The sequence below is a fragment of the Equus caballus genome, chromosome 6 (genome assembly GCF_041296265.1).
Source record: "Equus caballus isolate H_3958 breed thoroughbred chromosome 6, TB-T2T, whole genome shotgun sequence".
In the NCBI taxonomy this organism is placed as follows: Eukaryota; Metazoa; Chordata; class Mammalia; order Perissodactyla; family Equidae; genus Equus; species Equus caballus.
In genome coordinates this window covers 58,421,047-58,448,260 of record NC_091689.1, presented here as the reverse complement: position 1 = coordinate 58,448,260, position 27,214 = coordinate 58,421,047, and the positions used below count along the sequence as shown (strand labels likewise).

General features: G+C 37.0%; 1 protein-coding gene across 26 annotated transcripts in view; it reads right to left on the bottom strand.

Moving 5' to 3' along the window:
* Positions 1-27,214, bottom strand: part of PIK3C2G (phosphatidylinositol-4-phosphate 3-kinase catalytic subunit type 2 gamma) — a 510,459-nt gene that overhangs the window by 109,711 nt on the left and 373,534 nt on the right. For all 26 annotated transcript variants that reach the window (XR_011439709.1, XM_070270025.1, XM_070270013.1 and 23 more), the window contains 4 exons: positions 11,932-12,112; positions 9,319-9,426; positions 5,552-5,644; positions 3,969-4,098 (listed from right to left, as the gene is read on the bottom strand). Coding sequence is in view for 25 of the 26 variants with exons in the window: in XM_070270025.1 (XP_070126126.1) it covers positions 3,969-4,098; positions 5,552-5,644; positions 9,319-9,426; positions 11,932-12,112 (512 nt within the window). In the remaining variant the exon portion in view is untranslated. The remainder of the gene's footprint in view (positions 1-3,968; positions 4,099-5,551; positions 5,645-9,318; positions 9,427-11,931; positions 12,113-27,214) is intronic.

Below are 27,214 nucleotides of genomic sequence, written 5' to 3'. Positions count from 1 at the left end.
TTATGATGTAAGTGAACCAAATACAATTTCCATAATAAATATTTCAAATATATTATAAAAATAAATGCTCAGGTTAATAAAAGCTTCACTTTAAATGTTCTATATCTAGAAAAGAACAGAATAACTCTGCAGTAAACATATAGAAAGCCACTTGCTCCTTCTTTCTCAGCCAACATTAAAGAGAAACGATGATAATTTTTTAAAAGATAGTATATGTTGATTGATCTTCAATAGGAGTGTTGCCGTACTGGACACGTATCCATCAAGGCTTCTTTTCATTGTGTTCCTAAGGGTGTTGGAATGTAAATATTTTCAAATGTTCTGATTTTTATTCTGTACAGAACAGCAATTTAAACCTAGTGTTTAAAACTCTCCCAGAGCTGATGAACACAAAACACCTTGTAATGTACAGTTCCATAAATAAAGTTATTGAAAGAAATTAGTCTAGAATTTCTTAGTTGTAAACTCAAATGCCCAAAGGGACCAGGACACACATGTAATTATATGAAAAGAGAGATGGCTAAGTTTTTAAAATTTACTGTTTTAAGGTCTACCTTAAAACATTCAAATTAAAGAACAACAAACAAGCAGATCACAGTGATGGTAAACGAAACACTTCTCTGTGCTGGTTTGGCCGGTGACAGATGGTTGTAGCATGAATCTCTTTTAATATCCAATAGCCCACTTGTGACCATTAAGCATCTACATTGCTCCATCAGAAAGAAACTTAAAGATGGGGAGTGGGAATTGAATGCTGCAAAAGTAATCTATAAAACCTATTTGTTAAAAAAAAAAAAAGAAAGAAAGAAAAGAAAAAGAAGAAAAGAAACATCACCCCAGAGATAAATCCTGGGCATATCCTTAATATCATAATGCTTCTCCCTCCTCTCTCAACAGGTTTCACCTCTTGTGCAGGTGTTCTCATGTGTATTAAGTGAGACAGCAAATGTATAGCATTAAATTTAGCAGTCATGTAATTACTCTAGAAAGAGGTGATTCCTCTTTCCAATCCTGAAAATTTCCCTTCCTGTTTTTCCAGTTCTTCCATTTAAAACTTTCTGAAGGAAAATCACCTTCTGATTCCCGAGGGCTTCGCTGCCACTGCACATCTGACCATGCCCAAAATTAGGACTTAGATTATTGCACCCTTCAGATACGGTGCTGGAGCAATGTCAGTTACTTTTCAGACCACATTTTTCTTCAGGGAGTTAATCATTTTCTAAATCCCAAGCCATTTATCATACACCTTGCATTGCTGAACACCCAGAAAAGCTTGCACCTAATTTATAACAATCATGGTGACTAAATTCTGCTCATTAATTAAAACCACAAATTATTTTACATATTTTAAGCTAGTATGTATCAGATACTTTTTAAACACGTCTAACTTAACTCTATGCACATTGGGTAACATGCTTGGTTCCATTCCTACAGTCTTCTAATGCAATGTTTCTCTCATTTTAATGCACTTAATGTATCACTTGGGGATCTTGTTAAAATGTAGGTTCTGATTAAGTAGGGTGGGGCCTGAGAATCTGCATGTCTAGCAAGCTCCCAGGAGATATCAATGCTGCTGGTGCATGGGTCACACTTTAAGCAGCAATGTTCTTAAGGACAAAACTCTTCAAGATGTTATCATATAAGGTAGCGACTCTCAAAAAGGGGGGCATATAAGAAACACCAAGCAGCTTTTTTGCAACCACTGAGACTTGAGCTCCCCTCCGCCCAGAGGAGAGCCTGATTTAGTACCTGGTTGGGGCCTAGTTATATCTGCTTCTCCAATTCAACCAAGTAATTTTTATGCACACCAAATTTGGAGAGCCAGCAATGAAATAAATCCTAAAGAATTGCTGTTTTATTAAAGATTGGGACCTGAGCTAACATCTGTTGCCAATCTTCTTTTCTTTTTCTTCTTTTTCTCCCCAAAGCCCCCTAGTGCATAGTTGTATACTCTAGTTGCAGGCCCTTCTGGTTGTGCTACATGGGACACTACCTCAGCATGGCTTGATGAGTGGTGCTAGGTCGGCTCCCAGGATCTGAACTGGTGAAAACCTGGATTGCTGAAGCGGAGTGCATGAACTTAACCACGCAGCCACAGGGCCAGCCGCAAATCCTAAAGAATTTTTATTTGCCCTGATAGACTCTTCCAAAGCTCTTAGAATATCATATACAAAGTAGTAATGAGAATTAAAATCAACAATACGGTAATGTTGATAAAGTCATGTAAACTTCTGGCCTGGACTATACTCTCCTCAGGGCAGCAACTCTGTTTAGCTCATTTTAGTATCCCCTGCCTTACTTTGTGACATCTCTCGAGAACAGTAGATATTCAATAAGCCTTGGAACCTGATTAAAAATGGAACCTGACCTCCTAAAAACGACATTTGCTTTAACGATCTCTATTTTTACTGAAGAAGTACTTTGCTGGTATAATGCCCTCCCAAATCTTACAACTATAGAAGATTCTTGGTAGATAGGAGGGAAGAATAACTTGTTTGTCTCATGACGTCTGCAACTTTGGGCAAGTCTACCGTCATTTTTGCTGAATTATTTTACTAACTTTAAAAGTTTAGCCTTCATTATATTCTGTGATTATAATCTGAGAAATGAGTAGATGGAGTTGAAGAATTCCATTGAGGTGAGTGACGTATTCAATTTCTGAAGAAAAGCTGATCCACATGACTCCAAAAAGCTCAGCTTGGCTCATCAAGCTTTATTCTTACTCTTTCAGCACAGTAGGATATGAAAGAATTACGTAGCCTATGTGAGAAAAGGGAGAGTAAAACTCAAGGAATAACAATCTCAAGAGTAGCAACAATAAAAGACTCAAGAACCAGAGCTTCAGAGAGGGTTCAGGGGTGGGACACCTTGGCATGGAAGCAAGAGCCCTATTACCAGAGTCAAAATAATTGGGTAGTATGATTGAAACACAGTCATCCTGAAGTATCAAGTTGCAAGTTAAGCTAACTAGGAGGTGCTTCCATGCTTACTTTCTAAAATCTCAAGTCACACTTGGCTGGGGTACTGAGCCTAGTGGTGGGACCTCAGGAACTGGGGGGTCCAGGCAGGGACAGTTTTCCTTTTTTGATGATGGGTTTAAATTCTAGCTGTACCAAATCAAAAAAACCAAAAATGGCTACATGGTTCTAGGTCCCTTTTCTAGTTCTATGATTTTTTTATCCCTTTGTTTATGCAGATATATCTGCTATAATTCATACCAATTAATCTAATGAAATTCCAAGTGGCAATGACCACATGTAAAAAAGATTACAAGATATCATTGGGGATTATTTCTCCAATTTAGCATGATTGTAATTAAGTACAACTTTTACCTCTGATGTTTTGTACTAATTTGGATGGACCATCGAAATTACTTCATTGGAAATATGTATGAAGGTAATTATATTTCCATATTAATGTCTTAGCTTTTATAAAGGAAAAGAAATGCTGAGGTATGTTCAAAGTTTGCATGTATGGTCATCTTTGACTGCTGATATTACACTTTACTCAAAAGTCTTTTAGAAATTAAATGCAGGTTTATAATATATTTAGAATTTTTAGAACTCCTTTCAGCATTTTCAACTTTGTAAATTTTGTGTTAACAGGCAACAACTGTATTTTTTTTTGAACGCGCAGTCTTTTCTACCATCATCTTAGAAAAAGAGAAAAAAATATGAGTTAGCTATTCATGTAACTAATCCTTAAAGAAACACAAAAGGATATCATAGTTAACATTTGGATTGTCAAGGTCCTAATTAATACCTAAAAGGACATTAAGCTTTATGTAAATTACTTTGGCTTATTGTTTTGGAAAATAGTTCTTTTTAAAAAGAAGAAGGGCTATGTATAGTTCTTTGGATTTTCAAATTTGTAGTCTAAAACGAAAGCTGTGGGAAGTTCGGTGGCATATTACCAGTGAATGTTTGAGATAAATAACGGAAGTCAACCACTTTCTAATCTCTACTGACCTTGGCCTTTTCCTGTGGATAGACATCTATAAATGATCATTTGCATATCCAGGCCCTCCTGCAGCCAAATATTGTCCATCACTTGAATAATCTGCAGAACAAGCATATCCTGACGAAGATCATCTCCAGCCTGTTAAAAACAAAATTATAGACTCTGGGTTTCTCCTTGAATTCCATTAAAAGCTTTCAAATATGGTATGTGTCACTTCTTTCCCAGAATAAATTTCCAGCCTGACTTAGGGTGGTTTCAATAGTTTTATTAGCACTAAGAGTACCTTGGGTTTCTGAGAGAAGATCAAAGAAAATGAGAACTTTCCTTTAAATGATTATAGAAGCTTCAGCCATCAAATTAGAAGTTGCTTTCAATGTTGTTCCCTGATAATAATCTTTCAATTTATTATCCATGTGCAATGTCTTAGACTGAAAGTCTAGTGAAGAGAGGCTGGGCAAATGTTTATCCAAATTTCAAATTCAGCCAAGAGAGATCTCTTTCTAAGTGAAACATTATTTGGTATGCCATAAATTTACACACTGTTGTACAGTTAGAATACCAAGAGCTTTTTGACTAGGAATATAAATAGCACACATATGATTCATCAGACTTGGATTCATTGAATTCTCTTAGTATGAAAGCAGTTAAAAAGTTTTCAGAGCAAAAGGCCTTTGATAACAATAAGAGATAACAAAGGGGTGATTTTCTAGCATAGGTGAAGGAAATGGAATATATCCAAAGGGGAAGGATAGTTCTATCCTTTTAAATTAATAAGAGGTTTGGTTTTGAAATGCTTTCTAAAGTATATGAAGAAAATTATAGCAAGATGAGATTTTGTATAGTTTTTTTTCTTCATCAAAAATACAGTGTCACGGGACCATTAATACTTGAAGTTATGCAAGTAAAAACAATAGTATGGGTGTGCTGATGATTATCCTTAAAAATAGTCAGAATCCACCAAAAAATTCACTCTGAGAACTTGTCTCGTTTGGCTGCATAATTGATTAAATTCACTGAATGACTGGCAAATCCTTACTTTTCACTTACTTACAGCTCCTTCTTTAGTCCCTCTTTCCTACCTGACTATAACCTGGTTACTACTTTTTCCCCATGGGATTCATGAATAAAGACTGATATGGTCCATATTTATGTTTTTTTTAGAAGAAGAAAACCACCCAAATTACTAAAATAGGCAAGTGCTTTCAGATACAAATTTACTTATATGATTTGCGTTTCAGCTAATTTTGATTCTAATTTAGTATCTAGGCCAAAAGAACACTCTCCCCCCACAGGAGCTCACCACACTGTGCTCTCCATGCTACTCAAAAGTGACTGTATAATTTCATTTATTGAAACAAATCTTCTTAAGTTTTGCACTGAAGGTTGACTGGCTTTGAGCCAGTAATGTTTGATTTATTGCCAGTCATAGTTTGGCATGTACTATAATTCTGTAAAAATGCAGAATCAAAAAGAACTGGAATCCTCTATGTTGTTACCAGAGGAAAAGAGCTATAATAATTTCTCTTTGTGAGTAATAAATCAATAGTTCTACCTATGGAATCAATTTAATGTTTTATGAAGGCTACTGTACCTTAAAAATGACGCTAATGTTTTTGCCCATTGGATTAGCATTGAGGAAAGTAATCTTCAATGGCAAAGCATTAGATCTGAAATATGAACATGCCTATAGAAGAAGAGAAAAATGGTGAGCAAAATAAAGCAAAAAGAACACTTTCCCTGAAATCATGGCCCCTTGCAGAATTTGTTATATGAGCAAATATAACATATGTGAATAATTTTTACACTTTGGAACAAAGAAACAGATTTATTTAAAAATACTTTAGTCTACCAACCAAAGCCTTTACTTGGAAACCAAAAAACCAGCTTTTTGGCAGGTTGTAAATCTTGAACTCCATTTTTTCTCACTGAACAGTGGTAATATGTTGGCAGTTTAAATAAACGAAACAGTACATAGGTATTGTGCTTATGCTAGTTGGTTAATATCTAAAAGATAAAATTGCTATTTTAAAAAATTTATTTCCTTTTAATTATTTCTGCCCTGCAGCATACTTTAAGGAAACATGGATACAGAACTAAGAAAGACCTGAGTTCAAATTTGGACTCTGTTAACTTATCAGCTGAAAGACCTTGAGCAAGTTACTTAAACGTTTGTATCCCACTGTAAAATGGGGATAACAACGCTACCTCACACATTTTTGTAATAGGTATGTGAGCTAATAGATATAAAATACCTTTTACAGTGCCTGACACTAATCAGATACTTCAAAATATTAATGCATTCTTTCTCCTTTTTTGTTAATGAATATTTTCTTACCTTTACAAATAACAGTACAACATATATTTCCTCTTCTCATTTCTTTCAATTACACTTTGCGTTTCCATTTTCAGCTTTATGATATTGACTATTTTCCATTACACCTTCCTTGTTGCTTATTTTCCTTTTATGTTCTTAGAATTGTTTGAGTGTTAAAAGGCTGTATGTCTTTAGGCTATTAGAGAGTTCAGGTTCACAGTGAAGAGTTAAATCAATAGTGGAAAAAGGAAAAGGACTTGATACTTTTAATTGATGTAAAATATGACAACAATACAAGTTGAAGGATTGGGTTGAGTATCATTATTTCTGAGAAGTCTGAAATCAGTAGAAGCTAGGAGGAAGAATCTATTTCTTAACCTATTAGCATAAATCTAACCTAATCCCTAAGCAAACAGAAACCCTTGTCTACTGAATCAATTTAAGTTTTATAGTAAACAGGTGAGGCTGTCCGTTAAGTAAGTAGTGAATTCTTGCTGCAATAATCAGTCAATCAAGGAATATATGACCTTCTGTCATGGTATTAAATTAGGAAATCTTGTATTAGGCCAGAACTAAGTCTAGATCAGTGGGTTTCAAACTCTGCTCATTCAATTCTTGGGGATCTCTTTGAGGCATCCCAAGTCCAGGGAAGAGAAAAAGGCCAAAGGAAGGCTGAAGGCAAGGCTTAGCCCCCTTCTTATTCACATCCCTCAGAGCTATTTTGCTCTCACTGTTTCATACTTTGGTTTTCACATGCAGTATATTTTTCGAGAGTCATGTCAAAAATATTATATATCCAACAACTAGTATGCACAAACCTTTATCTATATGCTAACAGAAAGAGACACCATATCCACTCTCAAAGAACCTACAAAAAGTTGGTATGAATGTGTACACATATGCATTAAGCTGAAAATAGTTTACAAGGCAATTTATCACAGTTGAATGAAAAACATTTGAAGAAGAGCGTCTTTCAGAGATGAGCTGGATTTGAAGATTGTGAGAGACATAGATTAGCAAACAATTAGAAGAAAACTTTTTCTAGGCAGGAAAAAGCAAACAAGCAGAGCTTAGATTAGAGTAGAAGTTAAAAGTGGATTGGCAGGGTCATAACCAAGAGACAAGAAAGAATGAATCAGAGTCTTGGAGGACGATTTTATGTAAGTGGTGAGATAGAAGAGATGGAATAGAGACAGGAATATAAGAAAGGTATGACCTCTGTTCTTGAGAAGCACACACTAATGAAATAGATTTATAATAGTTAAAAAAAAAAAAAGGAAAGGAAACCTATTAGTGAATGAAATGTATGGTCCTTACTTTTCCAGGAATGAAGAAAGATTGCATTAAGTTACTCCAACTCTCCCACTTGAACCACCCTTAGTGGCCCAAAAGGAAATAGAAAATGGTCTGTTATGATTAGTGGTTCCAAAGAGAGACAAGGGTGAGAATTCTTATAAAGAAAGCTTTACTCAACCTAAGACCCTTGCTCTCCATCTTGGAGAATCATGCTGTAAGAAATGGAATGAGTCAGACCTGAGTGCTTCTCCACAGTGTAATTCACCAATGGTGATTAGAACAGAAAGCTGACTGTAGGCTTTCCCACACTCACTACCTTCATAGGGCTTCTCTCCATTGTGAATTCTCTGATGCACAACAAGCTGTGAACTGTTACTAATGACTTTCCCATAATCATTGCATTTATAAGGTTTCTCCCCAGATGGATTCAATGATGTACCCTAAGATTGACTCTATAACCGAAGACATTCCCACACCCATTATATTTATGGGATTTCTCACCAGTGTTAACTTTCTGACATATAATGAGGTTTGAGACTTGATTCTATATTTGCCACATTTATAGCGCTTTTTGCTTGCGTGAAGTTTGTGACATAAAATAAGACATTTACTCAGACTGAATGCCTTGCCACAACACATTCTAAACGTCTCTGGCGTGAATTTGCTCATCGTCAACAAATCGAGAGTTCTGATGAAAGGCTTTTCCACACCGCCTACATTTATGTGCTTGTTCCCAGTGTGGAGGCTCTGATGTCAAATAAGACATTTACTCTGACTGAAGGCCTTACTACGTTCATTATGCTCATAAGGCTTCTTCTCAGTTTGGATTCTCTGATGGTCGATGAGGTTTCTATTGGAACAGAGAACTTTTCCCAAAAAATTCATTTATCCAGCATATTAGGAAAGTTTATAAGGTGCTTTTGCAGCAGAAAAGTTGTAAAGGTAATGGTATCAAGTTTTTACCAAAACTTTTTATATTCATACTAATATTGGTTTAATTTTTCTCCTAATTATTTAATTTCTTTTCTCAATTGTCTTGTGACTTTGGTTAGGTAACATTTTTGTGCATTCATGATAGTTTAACGTCATCCTTTCTACATCTCACTTATAAATCCTTCTCTCTAATAGTGTCTTCTAATCTGAGCTTCTGAGAAGGAGGATAATAAAGCTCATGGAGAGCAGAGGAGAAAGGATGATTCTAAGTCAGAGAGGGATGATTGACAGAAGCTTAGGAAGAGAAGGAGTTTGTGAGTATGACAACACCAGGAAGGGCTTTCTAGGCATGAGTAAAATCACAAGAATATTATATGGCACACTGACACATGAGCATCAATGAATTTTAAATTGAATCAAAACTGAGATGTTATAGGTAATGATATTCTAGTATACTAGGCATGGGTATGTGCATAACCTAAATAAGCATGAAATTAAACCCAGTCTGCATGGGGTCACCAAATCAACTGTTTTGAATAAATCGAGAAATCAATTCAATGAGAAGACCATTTTTTTTCACTGAACTGATGGATAGTTTATTTCTACACCAACAAATCATCTGATGAGGCTAATGTGATCCTAACTAGTCACAGTGTATCAAATGGAGCATACAGTTTGGATGGGATTCAACCCTTTTTTCTTAAAATAATTGCACCGACAACTTAGAAATTGTTTTTGCCATCTCAAAAACATACAGTGAACTAAGCAATACAAAACAAAAACGCTCAACTTATCTCCTGAATAAATTGACTTACATCACGATCAATCCCCTTTATGCACAGGGCAGGGTTCAGAGGAAGGTGACAGGTATTTATATGCTGAAAGAATTCTTCTAGTCTGCCAATCTCTTTCTGTAGTACCTCCTGTAAAAAATGATCAGAAAAACTGTAAAGAACTTGGCTTTCCCTCAAGTTATAATTTTCTTCTATTGATTAAATCAACTCTCTAATTCCGGGGTTGCACACTTGCATGCTTTGGGGGTCAGGTAGCTGATGTAAGGAGACATCATATAAGGAGACAGTGGGCTAAAGACAATGTGGAGTTTTGGCAGAAATGGGGAATAAAGGGCATGTGCCCAATCTAAAGGACTTTAAATTCAATTATAAACAAAACCAAAGCAAAGCACTGTTCTGTTCAAACAAAACACAATGGATTCGACTTGACCTGTGGCCCACTAACTTGCAATACTTTCTTTAAGTAATTATTAACATGATCCATTTCTCATAATTTCCCGAAATCTTAGTTTGTAGCTCTCAAGATTTAGACTTAATAGTACATTTTAGGAAAAAAATTCACATATATTAGGAGCAAAGACAAAAAATTATAATTGCAGATAATAGATAATTGTCAGAAACAGTAATATATATGAACAAATAGTTTACTAAATGCCAATAAGTTTATTTCTGATACTTGACTCACTTCCTTCCATTGTCCTCTATACCTGTGGAAGGTCTGAGACCACAAACAACGCCTTTAGAATTGTGCATCCTCTGACAAAAAGAGGGTGAAAACAACAATAATTTGAAACAAAATAATAATAATGATTCAAAATAAAAAAAGCTCCTTTTAGTCGACTTTTGAAAACTCTTTAAGCCCAATTCTAAAAATGAGGATATCAGATTAATAATGTTAATGAACTCTTAAGAATTTCTTAGCTCTTATTCCTGGCTCTGGAATCTAGCAGAATCTAGATAGAATCTACTGCTCCCAGAATCCCGAAGAGCAAGGTGAGGCAAAATCCACTATGGCACTCTCTCTGTCTGTTCTCCTCTGCCTCATCTAGACCTGGATTTGCCTGAGAAATATCATGGAGGGTACTCGCTGTTCTTTTTGTTTAACTAAAATCCCTTCATTTCATATGGTTAGGTTTAATTAGTGTTTATTTAAAAAAATGGAAAAAAATAGCTACCAGGATTGTAAACTGTGAGAAATTACAAATGCTTCTCTCACTTCTTTCTTTTTCTCTTCCTATTTTCATGTGAGGAGGTGTTATTAGAAAAGCAGCCAGTCAAGGTGAGAGACATACATTTATTTGTGACAATAATGTCAATATCATTCTGGAATTTGATGAAAATGGTTAAAAAGGCACCAGAATTATTTAACTGTTGTATACATCTTAAATATGTGAGAGATTTTAAAACATAAGAAATAAAGACCAAACTTAGAAACAAATTTTGTAAATTTTAAACTAACTTGATTTGCTTTCAACCTTTTGTTTACCACTAGAAAATAATTACTGCATTTGCAGAAATATGGAGAAATTATGGGTTTTTTTTGCATTGCTCATCACGTTACGTGCCTTAAGGCCCTTCTGTGTATCCAGAGTTTATATGTTTCCCATTTAAAAATAAATTCCATGCTCACACTTTTTATTTTCCATGTTCTCCTAGGTAGATAAAGTAGCATAGCTTCTGCCATTTCTATCAAATGAAATGACTTCCAGCAAGAAAAATCTTTGGCTGGGAAAGAATTCTGGAACACTTTGCCTTTTACTATCTTCATAATATTTTATTGAAAACTCTTGTTGATTTTAGACAGTGGGTGGAGAGAAACTATGAGCTCCCTTGAGGACAAGATTCACGTTTTAGTCATCTTTCTCCCCTTACCTCCTAGTCTGCAGTGGGAACTTAATTGTTATTGAGTGGTGTTCTTAATATAATGAGTGAATGCATCTCCCTGCATCTAGAATGTGGAACTTAAGAGAAACTACTTAATGGTCTATACCAGTGAAGGGAACTAGTGATGCAGGTAATTTAAAAGAGCAAATGTTGTTCCATTAGATAAAAAAAAAAAAAGTATTGCCAGGTCCATTACCATAATCAACGATGAAAGAGGCACAATATTTTGACTATCATCTTACAATAAAAGTATTACTATCCACACCACTATTGATTTGTTTCATTTAATTAATTTTATTTGCTGTGGTAAAAAAAGGTCTTTAAAAATGTGACTTTGATTAGTGCAATGTTAGAAAAATCTAGACCTAGATTTTGTATCTTGGACAAGGGTGTCCTAAAACGTCCCCTCATATATTTCTCCTATGAGTCTGAGTTGTGCTGCCATTTTGAAGAAATTACTTCAACTGGCCTTTCTAGTCAAACTGCTTTTAAGTTGGACCCTTCTTGTCAGGTACTCTCTGGATGATACATGACTACTTAGATCAAAAAAACCATGTCCTGGCGATAGGCATTAGCACTAACTTTAGGACAGCAAATTGAAAAACAACTTGATTAAAGTAATTGATCTATGTGTCTTATAACTAAGTGTAGTCAAGAAATTTGCTTTCTAAGCTATGAAATTAAAACTTGATTGCACCAAAAACTTAAAAAAAAAACCTTTACCACATGAAGATTGATTTCTCAACAAACCTGTCTTTGAGGGTCACTGGCAGACTTGACTTTTTCCCCAATGTCTCCCAGAATTTTGATAAGTTTCTTCTCCTTGGAAAACTCATCACTCAAGGCTTTTCCTGCACAGAATTGGAGAGCAGCCAACAGCTTCTGATACCAGCTTTTAAAATAAGCTTCATTCTGTGCATCCTTTAGCAGCCTGAAGGGAAGAGAGAAAAAGAATTCTTGTATCTAAAGCTGATTTTTTTAACCGCCTCCAGCAGGAACAATAAGTGCATTTCAGACTAATCCGTATTTGGTGGCTTTGGGGAGTTTAACAGCCTAGGATGGGGGAAAACGTTGTTTATTTGTTTTGGCAGTCAAGTTCCATCTGATAGCTAATGAGATTCCAAGAATGAAGAATCAATAAGAGACCTGCTTTTTCTCATTTCAATTCACAATGCACTTTTTATTCTTTCAGACTTAATTCTGTAACAAATACCTATCTTAAGAACATATTTTTGACTTCTTATTAAAATATGGACAAAGAATTTTAGAAATAGTATTAATAAGCGAATACACCATATTGAAACTCAACCATCAACCCCGATTTTTTCTGCTTTTCTTCAAAAGATAATGTCCCCATACTGTCACATACCTATATATCGTTCTTTCTTCCAGCACCTTCCCTTGATTACATAGAGGAAGATATTATAAAGGCAAGAGCATGGTTTTTGTTTCCAGGCATTTCTGGATTCAAATCCTAGCCCTACAACTTACAAGTAACTTAGGCCAATTACTTAACCAGGCTGAGATTTTATTTCTTTACTTTAAAATAAAGTTATAGAGGTGTATAGAACAGAGAATGAACTAATGCATTTGAAAGGGCTTAGTACAATGTATATACTAGTCAGTCAAACAACATTACTTCATCTGTGTCTTGCAGCCTCCCCAAGTCAACTTTTGTCATTGCCTGGCAGTCTGGTCATGTCACGAACATGGGAGGCATAGAACATAGGAAAGTAAGAATGCTTTGCTAGGTAATGCAGCAGTGACAAATATTTGATTACTCTGTCTGCCATGTGACAATTTCTATTGCCTTGAAACTAATTCCAATATGCTTACTTTACTTTCTATTATGCCCTCAAACATAAAATAGAATAAAAGAGATTAATTCCTTTGAATGTTAACCTCTCTCTGATTGATTCTTTTAATCTTAACTTGTCTCCAGTCTTCTCTTCCTCTGAAAAAAAAATTAGCATTCAATGAACTAGAAGAAAATTATTGTGAGAACTGAATACTTGGGGGGGGGATGGGGAAGAAGGTTAAATGCACAGCAGCCAAAAAATATACAGATGAGTTTCATTCTACATTCCTAATCTTGCATGTCTGACCAGTATATACTATGTTACAGAGACTCTAACAAACACATTATTTTTATTTACTTTGTTTTCTGTTTGTACACATTAACTAATTGAATGAACCTGTATATGTTTTTCAGACGAAGGCTTGCTCCCTTGTTATTGTTATGAAGCCCACTTATCTTCTAGCCCCTCTTTTACTTTCTCAAAGGAACTATTTACTTTTGGAAAGCATTTTAAAGAAAAACTCAAGAGGCTAAAGATGTGTCAACAGAAAAACATAATCCATTTTTTGGGTTATTTTCACTGTAAGAAGAATAGAAGAGAATGAGAAGTTTTCCCACCCACATCTATGGTGAGATTTTAAAATGTCAGACACACAACAAACGAATCAAGTCATTATTTGGAGGCTCTAAGAAAATGAGTGTTGTGTGAGTGTGAATTGGAAAGCTGCAAGTACAAGCACAAACATGCAGAATTTCAAGATATTTTATGTAGAATTGTATACCTCAGATTCTCACAGTATTTTGAGGACTGTAGTAATATACCATTTTATAGTCTACTTGGGTTTCAGCGAGATAGGGAGTTGATGGGTAGTGTACTTCTATACCCATAGCGAGGCTTGTGAGCATTTTCCTACCCTTGAAATACTGAATCACTTGTTTTTTAAGATATTTAAACCTGTTCTGGTACATAAAAATATCTCTATAACCACCCGACTGCTATATACACAACAAAAGGAAAAGTTATTCTGTAGAGAGGAAGTAATTTTTTTTTTTTTGAGGGAGATTTACCCTGAGCTAACATCGGCTGCCAATCATCCTCTTTTTGCTGAGGAAGCCTGGCCCTGAGCTAACATCTGTGCCCATGTTCCTCTACTTTATATGTGGGATGCCTGCCACAGCATGGCTTGCCAAGTGGTGTGTATGTCCACACCCAGGATCCAAACTGGTAAACCCTGGGCTGCCAAAGTGGAACGTGCGAACTTAACCGCTGCACCACTGGGCCGGCCCAGACAAAGTCATTTTTTCACTAAGTAATTAAAGAAAAGATATATTTTAGGGGTGGGGTCATAGGAACTGTCAGAATTATATAATTTGTATTCATAATACTCTTAATTTTTACTCCATTGGAAATGCATTTGCTTCTCTCATGAGCAGCTGATTCAAAGAGGAAAAACTCAGTTTGATTCCTTGCTCAAAATAAAACAGCACAGGGTAGACTTGCAGAGCGAATATGTGACTGTGTTCTAAAAAATATAAAAGCGAGGAAACCTCAGTGTATTCTGTTGTGATTGTTTTCCTTGTAGGATACGCCTCATTCAAACCCTGCATCCCTGCCAAGATGACACGCTCTCCTGGTGAGATCTGGTTCAAACTCGACGGCTTTTTACTCGACTTGTAAAGAGTTTGTTTTTACACATTGAAAATTGAAATCACAGAGTGTTAGAGATGACCACGAGAGGTCAATTAGTCTGTCCCTGTGTCCTTAGGCACAGTCACTTTAACTGACGAGAAATTAACATGTCCTTTAATTTTACACAACTGCAGAGAGAGTTGGACTATACAGGTTTGGGTGGAGGGTCACTCAGTTCTGCGACAATGACCTTCACTGCAAGGAAGTGTAAACCCCTCACGCCCACGCTGTTAGTTTTCACCCATTGTCTCCATTTGTAAAACTGTAGAAAACAGCTGGCTCCTCTCCCTTGAACATTACAGAAACCCTTTTCAGAACTTGTTGTCAGCTAGGAGAAGCAGTATTGCTTATGCCAAATAAAATGTTTCTTATTTTTTCTTTTTAAAGTTCAGGTCAAGGGACTGAGTAGTATTGAGTAAGCCTTGGTGTTGAAAGATCTAGCTTTTAAGATGCAGGCAATGTGAGCGTGTACAAACTGTGAGGTAAATCTCAACATGCCAGATACCTGTTTATCCTAATGTCTGCGAGATCCAGGGATGATCAATTTGATATTATTTTGTACACATGTCTTATAGACTGTAAATAATGACAACAATAAAATGAGGATAAATGCATAAAACCTAGTTGATTAAAGGTTTTGACAGTGTTAAGTATGAGAGGCTAAAAGCAAGAAGAGAAGGAAACATAACCCAGGTGACTGGGCACATTTGTTATAGGATATAATGAAGGTATTTGCCTAAATTAAGGGATTCATGGTGGACTCAGACCTAAGATAGTCACAAACTCCAGTTAGCATGAAATGGAGATTTTCCTCAGAAATTAGTGCTTTTCTCTATTTCTTCATGCACATAGCCTCTTCTGGTACCACAGTGAGTGACTCGTTAGAGCCACAGGAAAAGTGCAGATGGTTCTCATTTCATCAGTCTACCAGCAGGACAGAACAGAGCAATCACATCATCCCAGCCCTCCTTGCCTCATAACTCCCTTCAGTGTAGGTCTTAATTTTAGTTCTCAACAGCAACATCCCATATCTTAGGGGATGCCTTAAATTTTTACCCACTTGTGTATTTCCTGTGAGTGAAGAGGGGACAAAACATTCTCACAACATCAGAAAACTGAACTACACAATGAAGACGAGCGATTTCAGGTTACTCCAGGACCACCCCTTCCCATTTCCTCCTGTGTTTGCTGCTACTTTACGTGGGGCAAGGTGCGTGGCTCAATAGATGACCAGTTTTTATGAGCACAGGTGATTTTAGAATGTGACTTCTTCAAGTGTATTTATAACCCTGGGACATATCAAGGCTGAAATCTAATAATTTATATGGAATTATTAATTTTAAGATGTCAATGGTTTTGACGCCTTTACTTTACTTCTCAGTGGTTAAGAGATTTATTTAAAATTTCCCTAAACTGAGGAACTTGACACATTTCAGTCTTTGCAAAGATAACTGTTTCTTATGACTAATTCATTCTTAGAATATTGATTTGCTCTTTCAGAAATATAACACTAAACTTCTATTGAATTTTGCATGTAAGGAACGTTATAGGGGCCAAGTCTGTAGATATATAATTTCCAATCAATAGGTATTTTTCAAGATGCATTTGTCAATAAACCATTTTGTAACAACTCAAATATAAAACTATTAAACGGGAATAAATTCAGAAAATAATAAAATTTATACTCTAGGAATTGTATCCATTTTTAGAACACTTAAAATACATGAGAGGGGGCTGTAAGGTCTATAGGTGACTGAATTTTATCTCCATACCATGATTTATGTATCTAATATTTATTACTGCTTTGAAAATAATCTCTTTGAAAAAATTTCACATATGTTCATACTTAATGATGCTCTCATTGTGCTCACACTATGTGGTAGATTTGATTATTGTTCCCAATGGTATGCTTTCTCCTGTGAAGAAGATTATAGATCTATGCTCTTTGCCCTGTGACTTCCAGTGCCTTCCGGTAGGCACAGTCTACTTCTCCACACCTTGTCAGGGTTGGCCATGTGACTTGCTTTGGCCAATGGGATGTGACTAGATGAAATGTGTGGCCCATGTCCATGCAGATGCCTTAAATATGCTATCATGGATTGATTTCACCTCTTGTACTTGTGCTTTCTGCCATGAGAATGGCATTCACAGCTGGAGGCTGTCCTTCTGTCCAGCAGTGAGAAGACAATGTGGAGTAGAGCTGAGCATTGCTGCGTGGAGTCCAGCGGAGCCAAACAGAACTACAGCAAGTCTGCAGCCCATGTGCTGCAGGAATGAGAAATAAATACTTGTTGCTGTAAGCCACTGAAACTTTGGGGCTCCTTGTTGCTATGGTAAAAACTAACCATAGAACACACCAAGCTTTATATTCTTTCTTTTTTCCTTTTCTTTGTTTTGTTTTCATTTGTTTGTTTGTATTGCCTTTAGAAAGGGAGCATATTTTTTAAATATCCCCAATGTTAGCCCTGAGGATATTTTGGGGCAAACCTAATTACTGAAAATAAATAAAAGTCATCTGGAGCCAAGTCTGGTGAATTAGATGAGTGATAAATTTGAGTATATTATTTCAGATCAAAAAGACTATAAAAGTAATAAAAATGGCTTTCTTTTATGGATCATAAAAAAACCCAAAGGGTATTTCAAAAATGATTTGTTCCGACTCATTTGGATGTGTATATTCTGTTATACTGCTGAAATTTTATCGTTATTTTATTACTACTAACATACTTTTTGACTCATTTAAAAGTGTGAATAGGCCTATGTACCATCTGTTGCTTTGTCCAGCCAAGTGTTTGAGTATCTAATAGGAGATTCTCTCTGGGTGAAAATGCTGTACTAATGAGTGCAACAGGGCAATGGCAAGATTTTTTAGGGCTTTTATAACACAAGACTAGACAAAGGACATGATCACTGAGAGCAGTGAGGGAGACAGTACATGTAGCTGCTCTGGGAAACTAAAAGCTCTGCTCTAATGGAAACAGCTGGAAGACTGAAATGCCTGATTAGGGAGGGACTAACGGCTGCGGACAAGGAAGCATCTATATCAGCATGTTGAGTGGAAATTCCCTTGTTGCCCTGGAGTTAGCTACCTAAGATTAAAGAAAAAAGACGACAGATATCCTATACTTTAAGAATGGCCAAAGAAACAACTGGAGGTCATATAACTTTTCAAGGATTATTGGGAGATGGCCTAAATGGCTATGGCACACCAAGTATTATCTCCCCTACTGGACCTTAGTATATATTTGCAGGTGGAAGTGAAGGAGAGGGGTGTTTGAGAGTCATGAGTTATCAGCCTAAAGAGAAATAGAGTGGTTCCACCATGTCCACTTCTCCCTGCAAAGTCCAGTGAGGAAGGAAGCTAAAGGAGAGCCATTTATTCTGGTGTATGTCAGAATGGGAAACTGTCACCTCATTCCTAGGTTAGATTTCTGCTCTGAAAGAGTGTTTGTTGGTTTTCCCTGGGCTTATGTGAATAGGAAGAAAATGCAAGGGCAGGATGGAGAGAAGAGATAGCAAAGGAGCAGCCTGCATTCCTGCACCCTAACTGTTGGGCAAACCAAGGATGTGTGAGTTTCTCAAGTTTCAAATAAACACATGGAAGGTAATTATATGTGATCCTCTCCTTGTGTAGGAAAGGGTTGAGCCAAAGCCAGATCTCCTTTTGGGAAAGTCCTGCAAGGCTGCCCGAAGAATTCACCCACATGAGGTAGCCACCTTTGACAGTAAACCCACACAGGGCCTTGACGGAAAACCAGAGACCACAGACAGGGATTGCAATCCCTTGCCCCATCAAGTGTGAGGATCACTTTTCTATCTTTTCCTCCCTACTCCAAGGTCAAGAGAAGTTAGAACTAGAAGAGAGAGATGAGAAGAGGAGTGAAGCAGTAGACCATACCCTCTACTCACTGCTGGTCTCTCAAGCTAAAGCTTGGCTGGCACTGGAGAATGGGGAGGAGGCATGTGTCAAATTGGAGAAGAAAATGAAGTTTTAAATTGGACACAACTGGTGGGAGTTTTTTGATATTTAAAAGTGACCAAGAAACTATGGAATCTACTCTGGTTTTAATGAGGGAATGTGAAAGGGCAAAGGTAGTATTTTAAAAATAATGAAAACTTTTATTGGTGACTTACCAAGCTCAGTCAGTTTAAAGAAAACTAGACAAGACAAATAAAAATCTGAGTCAGTTCAGGAAGAAACACAGCTTCAGGAAATGCACTGATTGCACCACACAAGAGAAAAAGCCTCAAAATGCAGCATGAGGACTGGAGGTTCTTGCCCCAAAGCTCTTAAGAGAGTTTGCTGAGATTTTTCTTTTCGCATTTTTGTCTCCTTTCTGCTGCTCACTGCTCTTAGAGAGCAGTGCCCATTTTGGCTTCGTTTGCAGATGATCATTACTAAGCACACAATTATGTTCAAGAAATAAAACTTGCTTCTTCAGCAATAGGTTATTAACACTGCATATATGTGGATATATGGGTATATATTTATGACCGGTTAATAGTTTATCATCATATTTAAATAAAATCTTTAATAGATATGACTGGTCACATATTTAATTATAAGCTTAAATAGTATTTTTCTGAATGAAAATTAGACGATTAGGTCTAATAGATGGTACCCAGTTCACATAAACACTTGTAATCAGGATTACTGTTATACAGCGGCATTGATCTCTTAGGATCATCTAAGGAAATATGAAGGAAAAAACGACAATGAGCAGATAAGTTCCCCTGAATAGGTTCCTGAATCTCTACTGAGGAATCAGAGCTCTTTCCACTCATCTTGCTGAGGGGCGTGGTCAATGTGGGAGCTACAGGTAAATAAATAAAACTCCTTCCAATCCACTCACATGTGCTCATATGTTCACATGTTAAATATACTGAATAATGTGATTTAAGAGGGGAAACTCTGTCCTCCTCTTCCCACTCCAACGCACGCTTACTGCTTTAGTGTAAGTTATGTTATTCAAATCATTTTCCTAAATAAAGCACCGAGCTGTGAATAGCTGTTAGTGATCTCTCTCAGCCTCCGCTATTTTACTCCATACGTGCTTATTAATCCTGAAACAAAACAAAACAGGTGGATTCTAGCCCTGGGCACACTTTGGCAGAGAGAGCTATCTACGAGACCCTCCTGTACTACATCTCCCGTTTCTCACATTCTGGTTTTCTCCCTTTCCTCATCCCCAAGAATCCCGCTGCTTCTGCAGCTCTTCCTTTGCCAAAAACTCCACCGAGCTCTGCTCTGGGCTCCTAAGTAGTCCTTGTCCTTCTCACTCGAGTCAAACATGTCTCTCTCACTGTAAATGACACTCTATTCTCCAAGAACAATCTTACATGAGCTTGGAGCTGAATGACACTTTGAGATAATCTCTCCCACTCCTCACTTTCATTAGTTGAGGAAACTAAAAGATTAAGGGGCTTGCCTAAGGTCCAATGACTAGAACCCGGAGTTCTTAACTACTGCTCTAGGCTCTTCCCACAGTACCATATTCTGTTATGGACTGAATGTTTGTGTCATCCCAAAATTTGTATGTTGAAGCCCTAATTCCCAATGTGATGATATTGGAATGTGGGATCTTTGGGAGATGATTAAGTTTAGAAAAGATCATGAGAGTGGGGCCCCCACAGAGGGATTCATGCCCTTATACTGAAAGGCATTTCAGTATACTGAAAGCTCTGAAGCTCTTGGCTCTCTCTGCCATGTGAGGACACAGTGAGAGATGTCCAGCATCCATCTGCAAGCCAGGAAGAGGGCCCTCATGAGGAAACAGACTTGACTGGCACCTTGATCTTGGACTTCTCAGCCTCCAGAACCGTGAGAAATAAATTCCTGTTGTTTAGGACACACAGTCTATGTTATTTTTTTTATTGCAGTCCGAGCTGACTAACACAGTGTTCTAAAAATCATTAGGAGAAAATTTGGAAGACAGCTTTCTACTTGTATCACCTCTGGCAAGAAACTTAATGCTTTAGCTCTTCACTTTCCTAGTTTGTAAAATGCTGGAGTTGGCAAGGTTCAGTAAACTACCTTCCAGCTCTAGGGCTCTATAGTTTTAATTCTTAATAAATTTATCAAGCATTTACTCTATGCCAGTTATTTTCCAAGCATTTTCCATAGCTGTGTTAGGTAATCCTCACATTTGCTCCAGGTAATATGATTCCTTCCATCTCACAGACAAGGATATTATGGTTTATAGAGTTCAAATAACGTGCCAAAAGTCACCCAATCAGTAGACTAGGGATTCAAATTCAAGCTTGTCTGACGCCAAAGCCCTCGCTCTTCACCATCATTATGAACCATCTCCTGGTATCCTGACACAAGTGCCAGCTGATGAAATAGCCTGAGACAAATATGCAGTTTAGAAACCCTTTTTTGCCACTTTTATACTGTGTTTTTCTCTAATCTCTTTCTCTTGCTTCCTGTTTCCTAACCCTCAGAAGTCTCATGCTCTCCAGATTGCCTTCTTTCTTTCCAAATCTCCTTATTTCATTTTGTGCTGCTATCTAAAAACACCCTGCCGAAACTCCACCAAAAAAATAACAATAGTACTTTCCTTTCTTCTTTTAATATTTTTTTGAATTTTCAAAGGAAAGCTTGTTAACCTAAATATATTTTTGTGTGAAATATTTATAAGCAAGAATACTTGTCTCTCTCTACTTAACCTAAAAAAATAAAATATATGGGATCTACTTTATAATGCAAATCATACACTTGACTCACTTCTTCTCCATCCTTCCTCACTTTACAAAGTGACCACCACCACAGTGTCGAAGGGTCTGGCTGCCTATGGTTTATTTAGACAAGTGGGAGTGCTGGGTTGGGCTAGGAGAGTGGAGAGAGAAGTTGCTGAATTGAAAGTAACACCCTGATTGCATTTGGGAACAGAGGAATCCTGGTGAACTGTGCACACACAACAGATGTGTCTTGCGCTACCCACCTTAACCGGGCCTGTGGTTCTGAATAACTCCAAGTTGTGCTAGAAGAGAAATGGGGAGCCACTAATATCAAGCACCATAACAAAATAAATTCTGCTTGACATATAATTAACGCTCAAATCATGCTCGTGGAATTTTAAATTAGTCCAACAGATGACTACATTTTCCCTTACTTGCTCCTTGAAAATAAGGTTCTGAATTGAGTTCCCAACTCAGCCTTTTTTTCTTTTTCCTTTTTTCCCCCTGAAAACATGTACAGTTACTTGAAAGGTAGTATAAGCATCTTTTTCATGAAGTTTCCTTAACAAAATTTCTTTTAACAGCAAGGCAATTCCTTTGCTACATGAATGTTTCATAGGAATAGCAACCTAACAATAAAAATCCTCTTTACCCCTCAGCCTTTTGTTCTTGCAGAGCCCTCAGGTGAAAGCCGGATAACCATCATATTGCACAGTGAACAGTTCAAGCCTTTGAACACAGCCGGAGAGGCAGGTTTACAGGTATAAGGCAAAGCTGGCTTTGAAATTCCTAGTTTCCCCAGAACCTCAGTTTCAAATCACAGCTTGGGCAGCTGCTTCACCCTTCATCCTTCAGAGTCACAAATAGTGAGGTTTATTCTGTGAGGATATTAAAGGTTCCCTGGGATGTTGTCCACAAGATTTGGAGCTGTGTTTGATGTCCTGAGAAAATTTCTGGGACATTCTTGCTCACTGTCATGAAATAGCATGTCCCCTGAAGTCGGCTAGCAGGGTTTAATCCCATTCCTTTTAGAAATTCGATAAAGACTTAGTGTTTTATGAGACCTTACAATCTACAATCTTACAATCTTACAATCTCTAAAATCTAGCTAATTTTCTTTTGACTTATGTGATGTTACTGTTGTTGTTCAGGTTGTATTTGCCAGGCAGGGGTAATTGTCCTGCCCACTATACCATATGAATGTAGAAAGAGTACTGGGCATATTCCATTTCCAATGCTCTCTGTATGACTGACTGCACAAGTAACTTAGCAGTTCCAACCTTAGTCTTTCCATTATCAAGTTATGATAATAATGTCTGTCCTATCATCAAATCTATGTTTCTGTTATGGACCAAACTGTGTCCCCCAAAATTCATATGTTGAAGCCCTAAGCCCCAATGGGACTGTATTTGGAGATAGGCCTTTAAGGAGGTAATTAAGATTACATGAAGTTGTAAGGGTGGGGACTAATCCAATAGGACTAGGGTCTGTATAAGAAGAGAAAGAGAAATCAGGAGAGTGTGCACACAGAAAAAAGGCGATGTGAGGAACTAGCAAGAAGGTGGGCTGTCTATAAGCCAGGAAGAGAAGCCTTACCAGCAGCCAACCCTGCCCGCACCTTGATCTGGGACTTCTAGCATTCAGAACTAGGAGAAAATAGCTTTTTATTGTTTTAGCCACTCGAGTCTATGGTATTCTGTTATGGCAGCCCTAGCAGACTAACACAGTTTTCAATCTAGACCTCTTTTTGTGATCCAGACCTAAATGTTCATCTGTCTACAAGATACTACTATTGGATTATCCTAAGGCATCTTAACCTTAACATGACATTTCATCATCATTCCCTCAATACACGCTTCTTTGCCTGAATTATTTATCTCCATGAATAGAACCACAAGCTTTCTATCACCCTAAACTAAAAAACTGAAAATGAGGCAGTCATTCACGATTTTTCTCTCACCTTCAACCCCAACATCAAATTTGTTACCATGTCCCATTATGTTTACCATCTAAATAGCTCTCAGATCTAATTTCTTCTCTCTGCCCCCACCGGCAAAATTTGAGGCCTTAATTTGTTGCCAGTATTACTGGAATCTACTGGTACTTGATTTTCCCACCAATTGCATTTTCATTTTTTTTCTCCCTCAAATCAGTTCTCTTAGTCTAATGAAGTTCTGTTCTAGTGATTAAAATCCATATAGCCTTCAGGACAAAACATAAAATCCTCAGTGTAACATGCAGGGCACTTCATGATTTAGCTCCTGCACATCTTAAGGTCTTGTCTCTTATTCCCATTGATGTTCTTCTATTCCAGGCACGAAGTACTTCTTACAGTAACGCAATCTCCTCTGCTTCCTCAGGCTACAGTGCTTCTGCATTGCCTATCCCCCGTGTCTGCAATGATATTTCAATATGCCACCACCTGCTTATCCTTTAATGTTCAACTTAATTAGCACCTTTTCTAAAAGTCTTTCTTAGAGCTTTCCAATCTTGGGCGGGTGTTCAGCATTCTGCACTCTGTCGGGGTGAAGTACTTCCCTATATCTAGTATTATGCCACATACTTTATTTTTCTTTTAAAAATTGTCTTTTAATTGTTTTTTGTTTTCAATCTCTCTCCTACTAGACTTTAAATTCTTTAAGGTCAGGACTATGACTTTACACTTTTGTGACCCAGCAGAGTTTCTGATTGTGACAGAGTAGACAGTCAATGTTTATTAGATAAACGAATTGACTACTAAATAAATCCAGTCTTTCTAAAATTGGTTTCTCCTATTTATTGATTAAAATTTTAGAATATGAATCTGAACTAACTTATTAATAATTCCGGAAATATAGAATCTTATTAAATTATGCTTTCACATGCTCTTTCCTCTAATCTCCAAAAAGTTTAATATTATACATATATTTAAAATATATTTATTAACCTACACATTAATTAATATATATTTGAGAATTTTGAAACATTCCAAGAAGTTACTAGAGATTCTCCATCGTATTGTGATTTGAACTCCGATCACGGGGAAAAAATATTGGAGAGATTTTTCCTAAGTAAAAATAATTGCTTAATTAAATGAACATAGTTGAAGATGGTCAGATTGAAAGTCCATCGTTGGCAAAGTTCCATTAGTTAAATGTTAGGTAACCTGAAGAGCAGCTGTCCCACACAGCACTTTTCCATCAGATAAGTCATGTCATCTTAGAATTGAAATTTCCTGCAGCTCAAAGGGAAAAAATTACAAATGTAAGAAAAAAGTGATGTGCTTATGAGAGAGAGTGTGTCTGTGTGGGAGAGTGGATCTATTTAGGTATGTAATCAGAGCATTTATTTCCAGAAATTTCCAAAAGCTTGTTGTAAGATGTTTTGATGGCTGCCAATAATGTTGATGCAAAAAAAAAGTCAGATCCTAAAATTTAGTCTTATTTAAGATGTTAGTAGTTATAATAATAAAAAAGATATATCTATCAAAATTAAAATGGTCTGTAACAACTCACAGGTAGGTTTTATCCCTATTGTTATTTTTGTTTTCGGTCCTCTTTGAAAACAAGTCATTTCTACTTTGGACCACCAAATCATTGAGTCCCTTATGAGACTCTCTCTTCATTAATATCTTTTCAGAACAGTGTTAGGTGGCTTACTTTAATGAGACTGTCTCTGAAATCATCAGTGGAGGCTGGATGACAGTGCACAGAGGTCAGATAACTGAAATTGTTTTGGAATTAATTGGTTAGCAACTTTTTTTCCTGATATACACATAAAAAAAAAAAAAACAAGTAGTTTACTGCTCACGTTCCTTAGAAGGTGACATTTACTCAGCCAGAATTTGAAAATTATTAATTTGAATTATAAATCAAATATTTACAGGTTCTATCTTTGGAAGAGTTCTTCCCTAAAAGAGTATTTTCCTCTGTATTAGTACTTTACATTAGACAAATTCTATTTTCTTATTTTTATGCTTTAACTCTTTCTGTTCCCCTTTATTTCAATTAACAGCAGAACAAAATAACTGATTTATTTTAATGCTTTTTCTGACTACAGTGTAATGATTTTTATGCTCACAAATGGGGAAAGAGAGTAAGTTGATGAATTTTGCTCATTTCCTTTTCCAAAAATTCTGGAAAGGTGTAAACAGACAAATAATCCAGCAAGAGAAAGTCTATTGTTTTCGCATGGTAAATTCTGCTTCAAGATATCTTGCTTGTGGTCCCACTTCTCTTTCTTGGATTGGTAATACCACTGGTAATCAATTAAGAAGTTGCAATTTCAGTTTGAAGTCCTTCAAATATGGCTTCAAATGGGCTAAGAAGTCAGATATATCTGTGTTTATAACAAGGTTGGGCCATTTAATTGCTGTGTGACTTTTGGCCTCTGGCTTTACCTCTCTGAGCCTCAACAGCATCTAATGATTGCTGTGAGGATTAAATGTCATAATTTAGGAAAGCACTTAGTGAAACCCTGACCTTAATATCTGCTCAATAATAACAGTACTTGTTGTTCTTGCTATTCCTAGAAACATGCAGTTTGAATTATAACTCATATTTCTCTAGATTTCACAAATATTTTTTGGTTACAATGTGGCTCATTTTACAAAAGAAGATGTTTTTCCAAACATGACCTAATGGAAAAAACTTTTCTCAATCAGAGTAACTGCTAAGTTGAAGATATTTATTGTTTGAATGCTATTTAGCCAACACTCTCAGTTTAATAAAAACAATTAAGGAGCATGGTGGAGAGCTTTCTCAACTTTCAAGAGAAGCGTGCTTTTAAAGATATTCAAGTTCAGTATCTTCAGTTCATTTTATGTCACTGTTGAAAGCAGTGGCAAAAACAACCACTACAATAACAAAGAGGCCAAACACATAATAACAACAGCAATAATTTAAGTCAAAGCACCAATATAAGAACAATAATGTAAGTGATTCAGCAGGAACTCCAAAGTAGTCATTATTATTGTCACCCAGTGAAGTCCCTAAAAGATTTTCCATGTCTAATGCTTTGTTCTTAAGTTGTACTTGCTTTTAGGAACTAAGGCAGAACATTGCCAGTCCAAATCAGAAAGGTCCAAGATGGTGATGGGGTGCCATGTGCAAAAGGAAATGTGTGTAAAAGGTGCCATGTGCAAAACATGCTGTGTACAAATGGAAACATGTGCAAAAGGTGCTGTATGCAAGGAGGGAAGATCTGCGCATGCCCCCAATGTCCCTGCCCCCTAGTGATGACGTGGAGACACCTCCCCTTTCATATCCCTTAGGAACCCTGCTCACCTTCCCTTTGGGGAGAAGGTGTTTTAGGGCATGAGCTCTGTCTCCTCCATTGGTTGATCAATGAATAAATTTTCCTGTCTGCTATTCGCAACCCAGTCTCATTCTATTGGTATGAACGACCGCAAGCAAAAGGACCCACTTGTGGGTCACGGGTCCCTTAGGGCTCGGTAACACAATTTGGCGACCCAGATAGAATTGAAATGGTTGCTGGCTCCTCTCCTTGATTCTGGCCTCTTGGCTCCCAACAGGTGAAGCAATGGGTTCTGGCAGCACATCTCGGCTGACTCACCTATGTTGCCAAAGGCTTGAGGATGGGAGGGAAACCAGGACTGTCCTGACCGATGCTTGGCCTCCAGACTCTCCCCACTGGCTTTTACTGAACCAGCACCTGCAGAGGCACTTAGACTTTTGTCTTCTATCACTTTGTTCGAGTCAAGGAGGATCTCCCGTGAGCCAACATAAAGTCTACCTTCAGTTTAGCATCAGAATAGAGTGTGTGCACGCATGCAGGACTGAGGGAGAAGAGAGGCTTCTGCCCAGGAACAGACTGAGGGAAAGGAGAAGCCTTTCCCCAGGAATGGACTAAGGGAGCCCCTCTCC